Here is a 22,298-nt window from a genome sequence, read left to right as displayed (position 1 = left end):
AAATTAAATTTTAATTTCAAGAAATTTATACAAATAAAATTATTATTAATAGAATAATTATTTTAATACTTAAAATTTATGAATTTGCACATTATATGCATATTCAATTTTTTAAAAATTATTAAATAATATTTTAATTTGAATTAAATAATAATGTCTTTACTATTTAAAAAATAAAAATATTATTTACAAAATATTTGAGAATATAACATAAATTGAATTGTTCAATTCCACTAATCTACATTTATATAAAAATAAAATAATTTCGCATTTTAGAAATTTTATAAAATAAAGATATTAATAAGGAAATAATTATTTTAGTAATTAAAATTTATAAATTTTCATATGATATATATCTTCAAAATGTTAATAGATTTGATATATTTTAAGTTAAAATTATATGTTTTTGATAAGTTATTAATTAATAATTTACATTTTATAATAACATATTTATTTTTTAAAAAATGAAAATAACATATTAATTTTTTATAATAACATATTTATTTGAGAATTGATTTTTTTGTTGATTTTTTGTTAATGTTAAAAAATAAAAATATTGATATAGTAATTCAAATAGAATAATTGCATATGTCTTGCACCTTGGACTTTAATAGAAAATAAAATAATAATGACTTTGTGCATGTATTAATTTCTAAGAATCTAGGACTTAGATTCTTGATTGATGCACTATCAATAAAATTGCATAATATCTATGCATCTTGCTATATTAATTGTAATATATTTCTTCATATATACCATTAAAATATAAACATCCTATGCATTTATATATTATTTATAATTATTTTAACATTAACCACAATATTTTTAATATATTTATAGAATTTCTATGCATTTCCCTAGTGTCTCCAAACATTTCTATATTTTTCGTCCATATCCATGCGTATCCTAAGCATATACGTATCCGTATCCATATCCAAATTATTTGATACAATACCCGATACCGATACTTTGATCCTTGCCAGATGTGGAAAATTAATACCTCTTGCCTTCTATTATTCTAGGTAGTAGATTCATTCCCCTGACCTGCTCTTGCAATGATATCTTTAGTGAACTCTGATAGTCTGATGGGTATATACAGAACAGTATCAAGCTATAAAAATTAATAGAAACCTCCAGGAAAACAGTAACAAGAGGCTGCTGAATTAGAAATCCCTTAAATCAGATATATACAGAAGACATGCAAGGGGTATCACACCACATGCTATTTTGGAACTATTACAACTCATGTTGCAAGAACCAAAAGGAGGGATCGCATCCTCACTATGATGATGAACGCAACACCATTGGGGGTTGCCAAAAAAAAGCAAAGCCCTTCCTCTTTAGTGTTCAAGTGCCCTTCATGTTGAAACTGCACCAAACCATTACACTTTTCTGCCGTTTCTACTTGGAGAACAAATAAAGGCACCGGATTACTACTACCTAGAGTTGACTGGCAACCTACCAGAGGGTATCAAAGGATGCAGTTTAAGCAGGGCAAATGAAAAGAGAAACCACGCTTCTTTCTGCAACACCACAAAATAACACAGAATCAATAAGGGGCTTTGTGTTACTTTCACCCATTTTCAGTGTAACCTGCTCTTCAGCCTTGACTCATATCAGTTAGGTTGTTCAGAACTTGGAAGACCAGTTGATTGAATGCTTGGTTTATGTGGGAGACTTCCAGTCAGCTTGGGGTACTTGTGCTTTTCCTTTTCTTGTTGTAAAGATAACTTGTCTGAATGGAAATGAATTTCGCCCAAGACCGATTCGGGCTTCCTCTTAAGCTTTTTCTTCACCAATGAGCCATCTGTTCTCTGGACCTCATTCAAGAAGGTACCTGTACTTCCCTTTACTTTTTCTTGTTTTGGCATGCGGTCAAGATTAAAACCATTTGTAGATGAGTTGGGCATTCTGACAGATGTTGAAATGTGTTGACTTGCTACTGCCATGTTTGAAGTCATCCTGTTGGGTGGAGTTAAGACATGGCAATTCATATCAGTAACCAGTCTCTCTTGTATCAACCGTGCGTGAGCAGTTGTAATAGCTTCACCACAAATGCCCTCTTCTGCTCTTGGAGCAGTGGACAACTTTTTCCTCCTGATCTTCTGATTCTGAGCATGAAAAATTATCAAATATTAACCTCTGCAGATAAAGTTCATTACCAAAGAAAACCAAGTCTCAGCGATAAACCAATAATGTCTCATGCAAAGTAAGTTCGGTTGGTCATTAATTCTTATGGATTGTGATCAAGTTCACTCAGTCATCTATTATTAGTGAACTTTGGTCAACCATATTGTATGATTCTAGCATACTTCTAGGTACAAGCATAAAAGTATGAATTTATCTTTTGGGTTGTCTTCCACACACAACAACAACAAAAACAATGCTGATGAGGTGATGATGATAACAAATGTTCATCATGTTTGGTGGGTAGTAGGCACATATTAATGAGGTTAAACTATGCATTTATTTTTTTTCTGAAAAAATATTATATTAATGCTATGTATATGTCAAAAAGATTACATCAGCACCCCATGTACACCAAGGCACCCTACAATGTGATTATTCTCAAATAAATTTTCAACATCAAAAATAAAGGGCAGCCCAGTCCACGAGCCTCCCACCAATGTGGGGTCTGGGGAGGGACAGATGTATGCAGCCTTACCCCTGCACATACAGAGAATGTTTCCAAGATTTGAACCCTGGTCACCCAGGCCACAATGGAGCAACCCAGCCATTGCGCCAAGGCCCACCCTCAAACTTTCAACATAAAAAAAAGGAATTATAGTGAACACCCCTAAAGTTCTTGTGTATCAACAGCGATGGCACTTAGAGCTACTTTTATGCTCAAAATTATGTACATTGCTTTCACTCATGTGGTCCAAGAAACTACTAATACTATCAAGTCCCATGTACCCCTTCCTGATCAGCCTCGAAATATATCTTTGACTGAAATTGGAAAACATTCTTTAACCTGAAAATTCCTAAACATCTTTCCAACAGCTTCATAGAATCTTGACAGTGCAGAAAAAGAATGCTTAACCAATTCTGGATGCATAGAGCACAGCAGAAGTGAGCACCATCTCCTTCATAGGAAAATTGCCCCATGTCCATCCATCCATTACTTGCTGCTAATCAAATTTTGCAATAGGCCAAGCTCCAAATTCCATTGACTTGATACTAAAAAAGTTGTAATTTCAAAATCAGGATTAGCCAACCAGTGCATTGATTCTAAAAGTTAGGATCAAGGATTCTGGTTGGTCAGGTTAGCTTGCAAATCACCTCAGTAACGAAATTGTTCAAAGGTCAAAAGCCAACCTTCAGAATAAAATTCGGGTCAATCTTTTGACCTATAACATTGAACAGGTCAAAACATGATGATTTGATCAGTTGTGGTTGGCTCAGGACCAATCATTTGATGTATCAGTTTAGCTTGGGAGCCAGACTAGTACTAAGTTTATTCAAAAATCAGCTCAAGCAACTGAACTGGATGGTAACATGGTTTAGCCATGTTTATAATATTTTCTTTAATTTATTTTTAGCACAAGACCTAGAAAATTTTCATTAGTTTTATTTAATTTTAGTAGCACAAGACAACTTCAAATGATCTTAACCATTGGATGTGATTTAGAGATGCAACAGGAGCAACCAAAGCTTTATATTCAGGATCTATTTTTTGGGATTTTTTTTTTATATTCAGGACATATTGGTGTTGGTAATTCTATCAAAGCAGAAAAATGGCACTGCTACAAGGCTTATAGATAGCCAAGAAGCTGGGAATCCAACATTTGGAGGTGAGAGGGGGACCCTAAGGTGGCCATACCTTGGTTCAACAGCAATATTCCAGAAGATGGGGTTTATAGGCCTGCTGTAAGGGAAATCCAGTCTTTAGCTAAGGAAGTGGGAGTTATTTTTTATTGGATTAGGAGAACAGGAAATGGGCCAGTGGATTGTTTGGCAAAGCAAGGGGTTCATAGGGAACAATTGTTCTGGGCTAATTTGTAATTGAGCTGTATTGGAAATCATTATGGAAGTCTGGACTTTTCCAGCCTTTGTACTCATTCTGTTTTATCTTTAATTAATGAACTTATGTTGCTTATCAAAAAAAAACTCTTAACCAATGGTTAAAACAGTTAGCCCAAGACCTAGACAAATTTCTAGATTGACATCTAACCTGTCTCAAGAAATTACTACAAAGGCACTTTTTTTTTGCACTGATAAGATGCTTGAAAAATCTTCTAATAATTCTCATTTCCAAATAAACATCTATAAAAAACATTGGTCTTCCCAGAATATATTTCAAGGAAAGATGGTTTCAAAACCTTTGAGAATGCATTCCAAGTAAACTTACCTTTTTCTGAAATAAGGAGCATAAACATCTAGTTCAAATCATCTTAAACCAAGTTTTCCTCCAATTAGAAGGTCATGACAATAGAATTAGGTCACCAGATCCTGTGGGACATTTCACTCGTAAATCTTTCTTCAGAGCTCTCAACAATCTCCCTTCTGATCTTTCTCCCTTTTTCTTGAGATTTGGAATGGACCCACACCACCAAAAATTAAAGCATTTGTAATGGTAAGCTGCTCTCAAAATCATCAACATGTGTGACACTCTTCTTAGAAAAAGAATATCATGGTACCTTTCCCCTCATGTTATATTCTCTGCTATGGTGTGGGGGAAGTGTTGAACATCTTTTCTTTATTGTCCCACTCATCTATGGTGTGGAATCATTTTTTTTTCACCCTTTTTGGATCAAGATGGTCCAGTGCGGATAAATATAATGGAGCAATTCAGCAATCATATTCAACTACTGCATACCTTAAGGGGGAGATTTTATGGTATTGCACAAGAGCAGGGGGAATGCTATAGTTTTGGAGAAAAAACAAAAGATGTGCACAGTATTTTAGAAAATTCAATGGTGAAGACAGCTCATTGCGTTCTCCTACCAAGGAGTTTAAAGGTCTAACAATTGATGTACTATGAGGCTTGGATACAGTGGCCAGACTCTCCTTGAGAAAGAACTGTATTGAAAATCTACGGTAAGCACAAGAGGTAGGGAAGCTGAAATTCAACTTTGACGAGTACAGTCTTAGCAATCCGTGATCATCAGGCATAGGTATGGTAAGAGACCATCTTGGGAATATTATAATGAGTTTTAAAGGACCAATTGCTGTAGGAAGCTCTTTAAAGTCTGAGATTTCTGCACTTCTACAAGGATTAAAAGTAGCCCAATCACAAGGATGATCAGATCTAACGATTGAAGGAGACTGGAAGCTGGTCCTGGGATGACTGGAGAACAAAGATGAGGGTCCTTGGAGGCTGCAACAGATTATCAGACAAATCATTGTTTTTGCATCCAATCTGAATTGCCCATTCAGATGGACTCTTCATTCAGATAACTCAATAGCATAGTCGTCAAGGCGTCGCCTAGGTGACTAGGCACCCTTGGCTGGGCGCCTTGCCCAAACGCCTTGACTTTTAGCAACTAGGTGCCCTTCTAGGCGACTAGGCACCCGCCTAGGCAACAAAAATGACAAGGCGGGCACCTTTTATAATATCATTTATATTGCTGTATCTTATTAATGTATGTGTTAATACATTTTATTATATGCTATATATATCAATTATACTTTGTTTTAATGTTTTACTATTGAAATTTAAAAGATCAAAGGGTTTTGAGAAGAGAAAAGGAAAGAAACAAAGAAACAAAGAAACAAAAGAAAGAAAAGAAAGAGGAAAGAAAGAATAGAATAATAAAGATATTTTTTCTATTCTCTCTCTCTCTCTAATTAAATAAAACAGAAACTCCATCCTTGTTTTTTTTTCTATTTTACTTTCCATCTTGAATATTTATCATATAAAGTTGATAACCATCTTTAGCTGCTAATTAATATGAATTTTCTCTATTAAATACTTATTATAGTAATATTATTTTTGAAAATAATGAAATCAATGTGTAAAAGATTTTTATCTTTTAGATGTGATGATTTGCCACATTTTTAGAGGAATTTTAATGTTCTTAATAAAGAGAATTGAATTTTTTTCAATTAACATACATGCTGAATGGAATATAAAACTAGGAAACTAGCCAAAAGTAAGATTTTTATATTATAAAATTTGTATCGCCTAGGCGACGCCTAGGCACAGTTTCTTTTTATCTTTTTAGATGTCTAGGCCAGGTTATGGTGGTGGTCTGAGAAGCTTTGAAAGTCTGAGGAACTGTGAGGTGGTGGTGAGATTTTAGCAGAGGACGTTCTTGATGTGTTTGGAAGTTTCACCTCTCGGATGCCAAGACTCCCTTAGAGTCTCTCCCTCATGTGGAATAGTGGATAATATCTTGTTGAGAGGATCTTCAGGCTGTCAGGTGGTTACGCCACCTCAGAGTCATTATGACAGATAGCAAAGAGACATAGAAGAGTGAGGTGAAAAATGGGCGATTAAAAGACACTAAACACAGCAAGAACAAGAGAGACCTCCCTAGCCAAAAGCAACTTAGTCATCTCCTTCTAACACTTCATTTAACTGTCTCCTTCCTCATCCCACTCCTCTCCACCTCCCCCTACTATATTCTTCTTCAAACTCTCTTCCCTCTTGCTCCTTTCAAATGCTTCAAAAGCCCTTCTAACAAACTCTTCTCCTCCCCCCCCCCCCCAAACAAAAAAAAAAAAACTAAGCTCTTGCCAACCCTAACATTTCTTTTAGCCAAACTCTCAATCTCCACTTCCTCCCTTCTTCACACTGCCTGACTGAGCGACATTTAGATTCTTGACAAAATATCTACCACCTTTGTCCTTTTTCTCGGTTCCTGACCATGCCTCAATTCTTCCTCAGCGGAAGACAACAGAAGCAACCGCTGCATCTCCTCCCCCTTTGAAACTTGGAACTTGACTCCCCAGCCCTCAACAGCCTCCTTCTTCGAAGTTCAAACCTTTGACCTTTGTTCCTCAATTCTTATATACTTTATTAAATTTATTTGTAGGGCCAGCACCAACGAAGCCGTCTTTTAATCTCAAAAAAACTTTAGAAACATGAACAATATGGAACTTACCTGAATCTCTGACTTTCTTCAACACCTCTGAAGAATCATCGTCCTCTTCCTTGCTCATAAAATTCCTTCTTCAACCCATATCAACTCCAACCTTCCAACTGGAACATCCAACTTTAAATTATCTTCACAAACTTTTGGCAACCCACTCTCTCCTTGCCCGCCACAGCCTCTATTACAGTTCTCTTCCAAACTCTTATTTTCACCACCTTCAAAGTCCTCCCCTCCTAACCTTCCTTCCTTCGCACTTCCATCCCCCTTTACAATTTCCTCCTCTTGTTCCCCCAAGCATGCCTTCTTTCCTTCCCTTTCTCCCTCTAACCAATCAAAACCCCCGATTAAACAAAACCAACCTTCCAACTGGAACACCCAATTTTAAATTATCTTCACAAACTTTTGGCAACCCACTCTCTCCTTGCCCACCACAGCCTCTACTAGGTAGTTCTCTTCCAAACTCTTGTTTTCACCACCTTCAAAGTCCTCCCCTCCTAACCTTCCTTCCTTCGCACTTCCATCCCCCTTTACAATTTCCTCCTCTTGTTCCCCCAAGCATGCCTCCTTTTCTTCCCTTTCTCCCTCTAACCAATCAAAACTCCCAATTAAACAAAACCAACCTTCCAACTGGAACACCCAATTTTAAATTATCTTCACAAACTTTTGGCAACCCACTCTCTCCTTGCCCGCCACAGCCTCTACTAGGCAGTTCTCTTCCAAACTCTTGTTTTCACCACCTTCAAAGTCCTCCCCTCCTAACCTTCCTTCCATCCCCCTTTAGAATTTCCTCCTCTTGTTCCCCCAAGCATGTCTCCTTTCCTTCCCTTTCTTCCTCTAACAAATCAAAACCCCGATTAAACAAAACCAACCTCCCCTCCTAAGTTGATTCCAAATAAACCTCAACCACTAAACAACCAAAACAAATCAACTTACTTGTTTGAAGTGATGTCCTCTCCCACACTGATTTCCCATCTCTCTTCTCCCGTGAATCAAACTTAACCTTGGAGATATCAAAACACCAATGCTCTTAAAAACCAGCTTGAACTAGCTCGTCCTACAAACACACGCTCTTCCTTCCAAGGCTATATTTGGCAACCACCCAAATCCATTCCTCTTCCTAGAGTTGTAATGTGGGCCAGGCTGGCATGGCCCAACACGAGGCCGTGCCTAGTACGGCATGGGAATCCGGGTTGTGCCAGGCCTAGGCTTCAAAGGGGACATTAACTGCACACCACAGCCCATGGGCACGGTGCGACATGCGTGCGGCCCGCAAGAATATAGTTGTTGCCTTGTTGGGGGATCCCAACGGCTATATTTGCTTGGTTTGGGGGGTATTTCAAACTAAAATACCCCTCCAACAGCTATAAACTGCCACTAGGGGATATTTATGAATTTTGGATCATGGGGGGGGCAAAAATGACTTAAATGCCTCCTTAAAACTATATAGCAAATAGTTTAGGGGGTATTTAAGTCAAATAACATATAACCCCTAAAAGTGACCAAAATACCCCTCCCAACAGCCATAGTTTTGGAGGATATTTTGGTCAAATTAATCCCCCCAATTCCTATAAATACCCCTACCCTCTCTCATTCTCACCACAACAACTCCCATACTCTCTTACATACTCTCATACTCTATTGCACTCTACAACCTACATACTCTCATATTCTTAATTCTTTTAATTTTCTCAATTTTATTTGTTTATTCCAATTTCCAAATTTCGACAAGGAAGAGTATGCTTCAGCCTTCAAGTGTCTCAAATCTGCAAATCAAATACTACAATTTGGGAACCCAAAAGGCTTCTCTAAGGCTTCATCAATTGAAATCAAGGTTATTTGCGGTTGGACCAAGTAGTAGATTAAATTTATTTTTTTTCTAAATTTTAATTTACATTACAATGGTCGGCTCTTCCCAAAATCCTTTTCCTTTTCTTGATGAAGCACAATCTCAATATGGCAACACGGAAAAGTGAAAATGTTGGTGTTAGCAACACTAATGTTGCTCCAGATATGGCTTCCCCAATTGGTGCTACTACTCGTACTGCCAAGTCCCGCTCTGGTAAGAGGACTAGCAATGTCTGGACTATGTTTGAGAGGAAATCACTGGAAAGCAAAGAAGAGTAGCTTGCAAAAAATGCAGGCATGATTTCAGCTACCACAACAGTCGTGGCACTAGCCATTTGTCCAAACACATGGCATCTCACCTGAAATAAGGAGATGACGACTCATACCAAATGCAGATTTCTAGTGAGGTATTTGGTAATTTAAAATAATCCCAAGAGAAAATGAGGCAAGAATTAGCCAAATACATTATACATGCTGAACGGCCCTTTATTTTTTCTGAAGACCCTAGGTTAGGAAAATTTTTGCAACAAGCTGTTAATCCTCAATTTAGGAAAGTTTCTAGGAACACAACTAGAAATGATGCTTTAAAATTTTTCAAGTATATATACAAGATTTAATTTTAACTCTTTCAAATTTAGATTCTAAAATTTCTCTTACATCTGATATATGGGCATCCAAATATAACATCAATTATATATTTTTTTTAAGAATCAAGAAAAAATTATTAAAAATAAAAAGGAAAGAGGTACAACAATAAGGTGATAAGATATCACCAGCAAAGAACACCCTTAGAGAGCCCATAAAATTGAAAAACCTCATAGCTTACAAGCAAAGATTTACCCAATTAATTCCGAGCAAAGGACAAGGAAAAGGCCCAATGATGAATTTCCATGAATACAAAGACCACCCCGCCCGACAATTAAACCAAAATAAAAGCCCCTCTCTACAAACCACCAGAACTTCAATCTTCATCCGTAAGAATATCCTCCTAGTGAGAGTCATCTTCATTCCATTCCTTGCTTCCTTCCTGAAGAATTTTGTTCTTCAATTTCTCTACTTTTTCTCTTCTTTCCAACTCCTCAAATGCCCTTCTAGCAAACTCCTCACCACCCTAGAAACACAAACCCAGGCTTTTCCCAACCAAGACCTATCAATCAACTAATTTCTGGAGAGACACCCCACCTGAACCTCCGTCAACACCCTCATTATTTCCTTGCAACCCGATTGCACCAAAGCCGGCTTCCATCCCACTCACAATATTTACCTGTTCCCTTATTGGAAGGGGAACAAATGACTAATCTTGCATCGTTGCCCCTGTGTTCCGTACCCGTTGTCTTATTGCCTCTTGTTTTTTCTTCCTGTACACCCATTTGAATCCTTTTGTAGGGCCAGCCCCTACCAGGCCAAGTTTTAGCCTTGAAAAGACCTTTGTCACATGCACGACATTATGATTTCGCAAGTTATGCAATTTCTTGCATTTTATCTCGTTCTTCTATTCCTTCTCCTTCTCTTCATGTTTGCTCTTTCGACCCAAGTCCACACACCCAACCTCCCCATCTTTACTTCTTCAAAATGCAAACCATCCTCAAAACAACCTTTAGCCTGACCTCTAGTGGATTTATCATCATCTGACACTTCCTTTCCTTCAATGTCATCCTCATATTCCAACACAATTCCAACACTATTACTTCCTTTCCCATCTCCCTTCTCCCCCCCTTCCCGATCTCCTTGAATCGACAAAGGTACTCTCTTCATTGGTCAACAAATCTTGCCTTTCTAGTTCACATATAACCTCTAGCATCTCCGAGACTACAACCTTGGGCTTGGAGGAAGTGCGGATCTCAGCGAGACAACTACTAAGCTAGGAATAGTGTCCAAAAACACCAAATGGTCTAGGTACATGCCTAATTCACCAATGATCCTCTTCTTGCCGTTTTTGTCAAACCTTGTGATCACCCAGATCCACCTTTCTCCCTTTCTTTCTATAGCCTCATTCGGAACACTACTTCCTGCTTTTCCTCTTCTTTTGAAGTTTGGTTTGTTAAGCCCTAAGACCTTTCTCTTATCAACTTTCTTTTTCCTGACCTGAAAATCTTTATAGCCTTTCTTCATAGTGAAGTCGAGATTGTTAACTTCAATCAAGGTTCCTATTGAGCTCGCAAAAGCTTCGTCCGACTACTCTAATCTGAGGTAGACAATGATCGTTGTGCTCCACACTCCTTATTGACTCCCTCGAACCCTTGAAGTAGTTCCCATAGACCCACATGCTCTGAAACAACAGGGAACATCTCTTTTAATGGAAGAAGAGATAAGTCTCCACCTGTTGAGCCATTTGAAAGCCTCACCGCTTGAGTCATGTGATTGTCTAAGATATAACCTGGCTGGCTTCCGCTAACCCGACCAAATCCTAAGAGCAGCTCAGCCTCTCAATCTAGTTCAGTCCATCTCTGACTTATCTTAAAAGTATCTTGTGGGCCCACTTTTTTGGTGATGTGACACCACCCTTAATAGCCTCCACATATGTTTTTTTGCCTGAACCTCGCTCACCAATTTCATGTAATTTTGAATTGCAGGAGTGCCGAAAAAGACGAAGACAAAGTTGCAAAGGATTAATGAGGAAGATGGAGTCTGAGGGCTTTTCATTGGCTAGAAAGTGGAGAAATGTCTTGACAGTAGAAAGGAAGGAGCTATTGTTGGAAGAGATTGTTTACCAGAAAGAGTTCACGATAAAGGTAAGAGAAGGAAAGAGAGGAACTATACTACTGGTGGGTGAAGCTGTACCTTGGTTTCAAAGCTTTTTGGATGGAGCAGTCCATGTAAGCTGGTGCAAAACATGGAACAGTACTTGAAGACATATACGAACGGAATATTTTGCAAAGAGAAGAAAAAACTCCAAAGGTTGGTTTGTAACGTTGAAGGAAAGATTCGAAAGAAGGAAAAAACAAGAGTCATCATTCCTGAAGGCGACAAGTTGCAAAGTTGGACTGTCATGGCCAACGTGCTCCACCGAAAACTCGTCAATAGGGAGTCTGGGGTGGTGAAGGCACAAGAAGATAGAGCAGACGGTGGACTGAACAAGGAGGAAATGATGGAAAGAAGGAAGAGACAGGAAAGGTTGGGCCTAGAAGAAACTGTTGAAAGCCAAGATCGTCCAACGGTGGCTTTCACAGTACCAGTACCAAAAATTTCACTGGTTGGCGAGAAAGGAACTTGGGAGAAGAGATTAATCCTTTCTAGGAAGAAAGAGGTTAATGATTGGAAAGGGTTATAGAGGAGGTGATGGTGAAACTCGGGCTCCATCAGACTATCATTCTAATACCCTTCAACAAAAGGAAAGCAGTTATAGATGTGAGGGATGAAGCGGTTGACTTCACCACGGTGGAAAGTGGAAACAAAGGAAGGAACAGTGATGATCGAAAACTGGTGCCCTTTGGCCAACACAGTAACCTCTGTTGATGGGAGTTTCAAATTGAAGTTTTTGGGCTTACCCTTTCACTTTTGGCAAAAAACTCTCCTGGAAAAAATAGTGCTGGCGATGGGTGGTGTTCTCCTCTCTTTCAAGACCTTAGATCTGAAAGCAGTCAATCTAAGGATAGCTAGCATTAAGCCTAAAGCTGTGCCAAGAATGACGGGTGGGTAAGCTACGATTCTCTGGAGGATGACTTTGAGATAGAGTCAGAAGCAGAGAACCACAATCTAGGGGAGAATGCTGATCATAAAAGGGAGTTAGAAGACAGTTTTAGTACAGTCATTCTCTTTTCTGAGGACGCTGAAGATGTTACCTCTGTGATGAAATCCTCCGCTAATTGTAGGACGTTAAAGGATGCCGAGCACTCCTTGGATGCTAAGGGGGGAAACCAAACCTTGGGTAGAAAAAAAACAAGCTAGAAAATGAACAATGGGCAGGGGACTAGTGAGAAGACAGCGGCTGATCATCAGTCTTCAAATATGGTTATTTCAGGAGGGGATAAATGACAGAGCCTCGAAAGTTTTCACAAGGGTGAATCAAGTCTAGGTTGTGCCCTGCAAAACCCTACTCTGTTGTCGAATTGTGAAACCCATCTGGATGTTGAATGTTCTCCTTTCTCAGACCCAGGTATGTTTGTGTTTTAGGGCTTAGATACTAACTCTGGCTCTACCCCTGTTGATTTACTTCCAGATTCCAGACATGCCTACTTGCCGATTGCCCATGATTCAGGAATTGATGGAGTTGGAGGTGCAGGGGAGATACAAGAGTGGGTGAGAGGTGGGAGAGGATGTGGAACTTAATAATCTGACTAGGGTGGAATTAGAGAAGGACAAGGTGATTGAGAGTAAGGATAGTGAGTCTAAAGTAGCCGAAGAAGAGATGGAGCAGGAGAGGATGAGCGAGAGGCCTAAAGAGGACAAAAGAGGAAAGATTGAAGAGGGAGAAGGAAAAGATGATTCTCTAGCTGAATTTGTAGAAAAGCTAGGTTGAAAGTTAAAAAAATCCGAATCAGTTGAAAGCTTATTTGAGGAATAAAAAAGAGGAAGGGAAGATGAGAAAAAGGAAGTTAAGTGAAGTCGAGAGATTGAAATTGAATGTGGAGGGGGACAAGAATTTAGTGAGAGGAAGGGTAGGGGAAGAAGATTGTGAGTTGGAATGTGAGAGGCTTACATTCCCCAAGCCTCTCACATTCCAACTCACAATCTTCATTACTCCAACTTAATCTACCCCCACATTCCAACTCACAATCTTCCAATTTTAGGGAGGAAGATTAGGGTGGGGGTAGATTAAGTTGGAGTAATGAAGATTGTGAGTTGGAATGTGAGAGGCTTGGGGAATGTAAGAAAGAGAGTTTTAATAAAGGAGGTCCTAAGGAAAGAAAACCCAGACATTTTTCTAATCCAAGAATCTAAACTCATGACCTTTGACAAGAGGTGGGCTAGAAGCATTAAGCATATGGAGAGCAAATGGCCTTAGTTGGGTAATGAGCCCTTCGTAGGGCTCATCTAGAGAGTTACTCACTTTGTGGAAGGATGAAGTTGTGAAGGGTCGAAGAATTAATTGGAAGATTCTCAGTTTCTATCAAATTCAAGCAAGTGGAAGATGGTTTCCAATGGGCCTTAACTAATGTTTATGGCCCTAATAGCTATAGACAAAGGAATGAATTGTGGGAAGAACTGGGAGATATAAGAGGGTTGTGGGAAGGGCTTTGGTGTCTAGGAGGGGATTTCAATGTGATTACGTTTAGTGAGGAGTGCAATAAGGTGCGACAAAGGAATACTACCAGTATGAGGAAGTTTAATGAGTTTATCAATGCTTCTAAACTCAAGGAATTGGACCTCTTACATAATAGTTTCACCTGGTCTAACCTCCAAGCTGAACCTATTTGTTCCAAATTAGACAGATTCTTATTTAAAGCAGATTGGGAAGAACATTGGGGAGACCTGGTGTCAAGGGCTTTACCCACAGTTACTTCTGACCATTGGCCAATTCTGCTAAGTTTGAGGCTGGAAACAGTGAACCCTCCCCTTTCAGATTTGAGAATATGTGGCTGCATCACCCAGGCTTTAAGGAGAAAGTGAAGGAGTGGTGGAATGAAAGCAATCTGAGGGTAAATTGGGTAGGAATGAAATTTCATTGGAAATTAAAAGAGCTAAAGGTCAAAATCAAGGAATGGAATATTCTTTTGGGAGGACAGAAGAAAGGAAGCAGCAGTTGATTAACCAAATTGAGGAACTAGATGCAAAGGAAGAACTAGGTTGTGTTGGGGAAAGGGACAAAGAGTTGAGAAAAAATCTTGAGGACACTTTTTAAGGAAGAAATTAGTTGGAAGCAAAAATCTAGACACAAATGGGTGAAGGAGGGAGACAGGAAAACAAAAGTTTTCCATGCTATAGCCAATGGTAGAAAGAAGAGGAACTCCATTTCCAAACTGGTGCTTGATGGTATAACTTTAACCCAATAGAATGAGATTGCAAGGGCTTTTGTGGAACATTTCAAATCCCTTTTCAGAAGGCCCCTAAATGACAGATTACGGATTGATGGTTTGGATTGGCCTAGGCTCCCTGAAGAATTGATTGAGTGGTTGGCAAGAAAGTTAGAGCTAGAACAAATCAGGGAAGCCATCTTTTCTATGGATAGAGCTAAAGCCCCAAGTCCTGATGGTTTCACGATGGCTTTTTATCAAGACTGTTGGGAAATAATTAAGGATGATATCCAAAGTGGGTTCTCAAAATTCTTTGAAAGAGGGGTGATTAATCTAGGTCTGAACTCTACATTTATTGCCTTAATCCCAAAAAATGAGGGAGCTAGTCACCTTAAAGAGTTCAGACCCATCAGTTTCGTTAATAGTCTCTATAAGATCATTGCTAAGGTTTTATCTCTAAGAATTAGAGAGGTGCTTCCCACAATCACTTCCCCCAATCAAGGTGCCTTTGTGAAGAACGGACAAATTGTGGATCAAATCTTAATAGCAAATGAGAGTGTGGAAGATTTAAAAAGAAGAGGGAAGAAAGGGCTGGTGTGCAAATTAGATCTAGAAAAGGCTTATGATTTGGTTGATTGGTCTCTCTTGTTGGAAGTCCTAGAGTCCTTTGGTTTTGGGCAAAGGTGGTGTAATTGGGTAAAAGGGTGTATCAGTACTTGTCACTACTCCATACTAGTGAATGGCAAGGTGGTAGACCACTTCCCAGCTTCTAGAGGTATTAGGCAAGGGGACCCCCTTTCCCCCTTCCTTTTTACCCTAATTGCTAAAGTTTTAGGGAGGCTTATTGAGAGGGCAGATTCTAGAATCTTGGTTAGGGGTTGGAGAATTGGGAGGGACAGGGTTCCAATCACTCATTTACAATTTGCGGATGATACAATCCTGTTTTGCGATGGGGAGGAAATTAGGTGGGTTAGGAATTTAAAAAAGGTGATTCATGTGTTTGAACAAGTGACTTTAATAAGAGTTGTGTGATTGACATTAACATGAATGCCGGAGAGGTGGAAGATAGGGCTCAAATTTTGGATTTTGAGATTTCTCAATGGCCATTGAAATATTTGGGGCTTCCACTAGGGGATAATCCTAGTAAAAGGAGTTTTTAGAATCCAGTGATTGATAGATTCACAAAAAGGTTAGCATCTTGGAAGAAAATCTACCTCTCTTTGGGTGGTAGGATAACTCTAATCAAGTCAACCTTGACTAACCTTCCCACTTACTTTTTGTCTATGTTTAGAATTCCCAAGGGAGTGTGTAGGGTTTTGGAAAAACTAATGAGGGATTTCCTATGGGAACCATGGGAGGAGAAAAGGGACCATAGAGTTAGGTGGGATATGGTTACTAAAGCTAAAAGTGATGGTGGACTTGGTTTGGGAAACTTACAAAAAAAGAACGAAGCTCTTCCGGGGAAATGGTTATGGAGACTGACAAAGGAAAGGAATAAGTTGTGGGCTCAAGTAATCGTAAGTGTTCATGGGCAAGAGACAAATGGACGGGACACGGGAGTCTCATCTAGGGTTACAAGAGCCTCTCCTTGGAAATCTATCCATGCTATCCTACCTTCCTTCCTTCCTCTCATTAGGTATGACCTTTGCTCTGGTAATACTATGAAATTTTGGGAACATATCTGGGTGGGAAACACTCTTTTGAAAGAGCGGTTCCCTTCCTTGTTTTCCCTCTCAAGGTTTAAAAATAAGCTAGTAGCCACCTTCCTAACCTCTTCTAATTCTGGTCTTGTTGGAATCTGGGCTTTAGAAGGGATCTTAGAGATTTTGAATCGAACTCCATTGCAAATTTGCTTAAGATCCTGGATGAGGTAGTTATTGACCCCTCTAGACTGGATAGTAGGATTTGAGTTCCTTCTCCCTCGGGTATCTTCTCTTGTTCTCCATTTTTCAAAGAATTAACCCAATCCCCTCCGACCCTTGGTTATCCTTTCCCAGTCTTGGAAGTTTGGGGTAGACCAATTCCTCCCGGAGTAGGTGCTTTTTGTTGGGAAGCTATCCTAGAAAAGTGTAACACTTGTGACTTGCTTCAAAAGAAAAGGCCTAATTGGTGTTTATCCCTGCATTGATGCATCCTATGTAAGGAGAATGGTGAGAGCTGCTTTCACTTATTAGTTTCCTATCCTTTTGTATAAGAAATCTGGTGTTGGTTTTTCTCTCTTTTTTGTTGTAGGTGGCCATCCCCTCCAAATGTGCAAAGTTTGTTTAACTCTACTTCAGTGGAGATGTGTAAGAGCAGCTGTATGTTGGACGGTGTGGGAGGAAAGAAATCTAAGAACTTTCCATGACAGAGTTCTTTGAAGGTTACTCAGCAGGAGATATCATTAGAAATTGGAAAAAAGTGGCCCGGTCTGTCCCTTGAAATACTTCCCCTATTCCAGCTTGGACTACTCCAACTATGGGGTTCATTAAGTTGAACTTTGATGGCAGCAGTGAAGGAAACCACGGCCCTTCAGGTATAGGTGGAGTGTTCAGAGATGAAGAAGGTCGAATTATTGCAATGTTTTCAGGTCCTATAGGTTGGGGGGATTCTCTGAGAGCTGAAATTTTAGCAGTTTTGGAAGGCATTAAAAGAGACCAGAAGCTGAATATTAAAAAACTGGTGGAAGGCGACTCTAGGCTGGCTGTTAGTTGGCTGTAGAAGGAAGACTTAAGTCTGTGGAAGTTCTTAAATGAGAAAAAGAAAATTAACCAGCTAACTCAGAACATGGAAATTCAGTTTCAGTGGTCCAAGAGGAGAGCTAATTCTATGGAAGATTCTTTGGCCACACAAGGGGTGGGAAGAGCTAATCTCTTTTGGGCATTGCTGTAATTTGTTTTCTAATTTTAGGGAGGGTTAAGTGATTTTACCCCCCCCCCCCGGTTGTAACTTTCTCTTTTCTATTCATCTTAATAAAAGTTTCTGTTATTGATCAAATAAAATGCAGTCTTTATTATCCAATGCCTCTTTCTGTCTGACCCGTGTGGTGCATGTTCGGTTTCCTTTTGAGATTGTCCACCAGATTTCGACCCTTGGTTTCCACGTGTGATCCATCCTTCGAAGCAATCATCGTCTTCAACCTTAGAAAATTTCCACCACAGAGATGTTTCAACTTCTAGTAGAACCCAGACCATCAGTGAAAAGGTTCAAGCATCTGGGAACTTCTGGTTTCAGGCCCTTGATTTTGGTTCTCACAACATGAAGGTCTTGTAGATTATAAGCAACCAGAACACCACCCATAGTTTGAACCAATTTTTCAAAGAACTCCTCCCTCCAAAGATTAAGATGTTCTTCAGAGATAAGAATTTGATTACAAGACGAATATCAGTTCTCCACCTTTACCTTACCGTCGGGAGATTCCAACGATTCAGCAGTGTTAAACACAACTTCTTTACCAATTCCACCTAAAACAGCCTTCAAATCATCAAAAGGTTTAATGTTCACAGGATCGTTTAAATTGAAACTCTCTACAACCGTCTCCGCTATTCTTCCCTAGTCTGTGATTTTTCTGCCTGAAGTTAAGACCACAATCTTCTCCCAGGCTCCTTTATCGATATCAAAAGACATCCTTCAACTTCTGGTATCACTGCATACTATGGCTTGTGGAACTCCTTTTTCTGTTTTCCCTTCCTTCATGTTCTCCTTGTGATTATGCTTATCACCATCCTCTGTTCCAATGCATTGTTTTGGTCTTTTTCTTTCTTCCATATTCAACATAACCTCCTCTAAAAAGCCTGCAAACAATCTCCACCTTGTCCTCTTTCTACACTGGTACACACAACATATGTTTTCTATTATCACTGAATCTTTCCATGATCACTACAAACAAACCAGCCTCCTGTAATTAGTTATATTTGTGTCACTGCACATTAGTGTATATGTCCCTTCCCCCTGGTATGTATGGTAAGGAGATGCAAGGCAAGGTATGCAAGCTATACAAGTCATTTTATGGACTAAAACAATCTCCACATGCTTGGTTTGACAGGTTTAGGGCTGCCTTTGTTCAGTTTGGTTACACACTTACACCCAGACTCAATCAGATTATACCCTCTTTGTTAAGAGGAGAGGTCACCTTCCTCATTGAGTCATTGTTTATGTCAATGACATCGTTGTTACTGCTAGTAATACACAGGAAGTTGATGATCTCAAGAGGTTCCTTAATTCTAAGTTTTAGATCAAAGACTTGGGGGAGTTTCAATATTTCTTAGGAATTGAAGTTGCTAGATCCAAAGAAGGCATCTTCATCTCCTAGTGGAAGAATGTGTTGGATCTTCTCACTAAGATTGGGAAGCTTGGTGCCAAACCAGCCTCCACTCCTATTGATGTGAATCATAAGCTCTCGGCTAATGATAGTGAGCTCTTGACCGACAGAGGAGTGTTTCAAAGATTGTTGGGGAAGCTCCTATACCTTTGTAAGACATAACCAAGCATTTCATATGTTGTGACTGTGATTAGCCAATTTATGCATGATCCCAGAGACACATATAGTTGCTGCAGAAAGGGTGCTATGTTATCTTAAGGGAACTCCTAGAAAGGGTATACTCTTTGCCAAGTATGGACATATGAAGTTAGAGGCTATACAGATGTCAATTGGGCAGGTAGTGTAGATGACGAGATCCACATTGGGTTACCATGCGATGGTAGCTGGAAATGTTGTTTCTTGTAGTAAGAAGTGATCTATGGTAGCCCAATCATCAGCTAAGGCAAAGTACAAGGCTATGGCCCATGCAGTTTCGGAGTTGTTATGGCCTAGATCTCTCCTAAAGGAGATGGATATTACTTATGATGGGCCCCTAATGTTGTATTGGGATAACCAAGCTGCCATTAACATTGCACATAACCCGGTTCAGCATGACAAAACTAAGCACATTGAGGTAGATGGACACTTTATTCGAGAGAGAGTGGTTTCAAGGGAAGTATATTCCTTTCATTGTTTCAAAAGAGCAGCTAGCAGATATATTGACCAAGGGAATTCCTAAGGTGATGCTACAACACTATGTAAACAAGTTGGGCATGATTGACATCTATGCTCAACTTGAGGGGAGGAGGGGAGTAGGGAGATTGGGCTGAGTGGACCTTAGTTTTCTTTCTTTATTCATTAGTTTATTTCAGTTGTAGTGGGCCTTCTTTACGGGCTTTAATACTTGTTATTTCGTATGTTCTTTGAGTCAGCCACCTTACTAAGGACACTCATGTAATTTTCTACCTTTTAATATTTAGCATATATAATTCAATTGAGGGACAGAGAGAGAGAGAGAGAGATCAGCTCTCTTTTTTTATATATAATTTTTTGATAGATATATGATCAGCTCTCTTCCAATTTTCTTCCATTTCTCTTCTTCCTCTTTCTAAGCCTCTTTCTGAATCTCATATTCTTCCTCCTTTTTCTTTTTCTTTCGGTTTAATTTCAGGTTTATTGCGGGTGCAATTTGCAACTAAAAGATATTTTGTTTATCTTTTTCCCCTTTTCATTCTTTCTATATGAGGCGTGCATGAGGTGTACCAGAGGCATACATCTCATGCAAAAGAAATTTGGGGCTATGCCTCAGAGGCACCAATGCCAAGGTTTTTAAAACTGGACTGGACATGGAACCGTTCTAGGGACCGGTTCCCGGGTCGAACGGTCCAGCTGTCCGATTCAAAAAGACCACCCATTCTAACTTAAAAAAAATAAGAAAAGCCAAAAACCATTGTCCGGGTCGACAATTCGACCACTCAGGTCAGCAGGTTGCTGACTGACCAAATCAATGTTTTTTTGGCCAAAAAGCGGTCTTAGGGTGAAACAGAACCAGATACCGGGTTTTTCGATCCTACCATCCAATCCAGTCCGGTTTTCAAAACTATGATAAACGCATCCAACATACACCTCAAGGTGTTTTAAGGGCGCCTTGCCTAAAGGCACACCTCCTGCCTTCCACCAATGATTTAAAAACCGACTCAGAGGCCGAACTGTATTTGCCTCCGAGACACAGGTCACTACATGACCATCCGAGTTGAATGGGTCAAACTGTGCCATGTTAGCAATACATAAATTCACATATATATATTCAGTTTTTTTTTATTTTTTTTATTTGTAAAAAATATTAAAAATTACGTTTTGAGGCCGAAAAGGGGGTTTTTTGCCAAAAATAGCATGGCAAGGTGCTATAGGTGCCTTGGGAAGCATAGATCTCGAAAAGTTACCCAAAATAAAAAAAAAAAAAATTCACCCCAATCAAACATTAGAGTGCAAAGTTATGGCCTCCCGAAGTTTGCATACACATTTAGTGTGCAACTCATGACCTCGTCACCGGATCAAATAGGTCAACGGTCTAACTATCCAAGTCAGATGGTTTTTGACCGTCCTCCGGGTTTTACTAAAACCAGACCCATAATCTTTGACCGGGTGACAATTCAAATGGTTCAACCAGCCGGGTCAACTTCATACTCCTTTTCCCCATTGAAGAGAAAGAGGTAAAATGGTGTGGAGATACACTACAATAAGTGCCCTTTGGAGTATTTGGGAGGAAAGGAACACTAAAATCTTCAAAGAGAAGAAACTACTCAATGAGGCAATTATTGAAATTATCCATAAAGGTGGCACATTAGGACAAGACTCTAGATGCTTGTAATTGTTTCTCCATTGAAAACATTATTAGTAATTGGGATTATGTGGCAAACTCTTCATTGGCAAGAATATTGCCAACCATCTTTTGGGGACATCCCTCTCATAACATAACTAAGTTGGATTTTGATGGATGAAGGCGAAGCTTTGGAAATCCAAGCAACTCCAGAATGGGTGTTCTTTTTAGGAACAACAATGAAAAAATTGAAGCATTATTTTTGGGGCCTCATTAGTCAAGGAGAGTCGATAAGGGCAGAAGTGGTGGTAGTACAACAAGGAATAAGTGTGGTAGAAAGGGATTCACATGTTATAAGCTTTGACCTTGCATTCATAGACATGTAATTAGATAAGTTGGAAGAAATCCTATTGGATCATGGAGGGAGAGCTTAATGTCATGTACAACAGGATATCAACATCAGCCAATAGCATACTCATCAAAAAAGCATCAGCCAATAGTATGGCTGGTGAGTTGGCAAAGCAAGGGGTAAATAGAACTCAGTTGTATTGGGGAATAATTCCCCAAGGAGGGAATATGTAAACAACATAAATGAAATGAGTGGTGGATGTTACCCCAAACAAAAGGGTGTTTAGACACATGTACACTTGTATATCTTTTTTATTAGTAACTATGAAATTTTATAAATCAGAAGAATAAACTACATATGCATCATGCTTTACACCTCTTTGCTTCCCATTAGAGCCTATCCACCCTGATTACATCATACATACAATGAAGCCCAAAATGGTTGTTCCCTAGACACCACTTGTTCAGCAAGGGCATCATTCTTTAATTCAAAGCTAATAATGTTTCTTTTGTTACCAACTAGTTAGTTAGTAAGATATATAAAGAAATATTCACAAATTCCATTATATGCA

At 39.2% G+C, this 22,298-nt stretch overlaps 1 protein-coding gene across 3 annotated transcripts in view; it reads right to left on the bottom strand.

Moving 5' to 3' along the window:
* Positions 1–1,092: 1,092 nt before the first annotated feature.
* Positions 1,093–22,298, bottom strand: part of LOC104605837 (ubinuclein-1-like) — a 38,482-nt gene continuing 17,276 nt past the window's right edge. For all 3 annotated transcript variants that reach the window (XM_010270763.3, XM_010270764.3, XM_010270765.3), the window contains exon 13: positions 1,093–2,111. In XM_010270763.3, coding sequence (XP_010269065.1) covers positions 1,617–2,111 — 495 coding nt within the window. In that variant the 3' untranslated portion in view covers positions 1,093–1,616. The remainder of the gene's footprint in view (positions 2,112–22,298) is intronic.

The sequence above is a fragment of the Nelumbo nucifera genome, chromosome 1 (assembly GCF_055504915.1).
Source record: "Nelumbo nucifera cultivar China Antique chromosome 1, China Antique-T2T, whole genome shotgun sequence".
In the NCBI taxonomy this organism is placed as follows: Eukaryota; Viridiplantae; Streptophyta; class Magnoliopsida; order Proteales; family Nelumbonaceae; genus Nelumbo; species Nelumbo nucifera.
The sequence above is the reverse complement of the archived record's forward strand: the minus strand, read 5'-3'. Positions and strand labels throughout refer to the sequence as shown.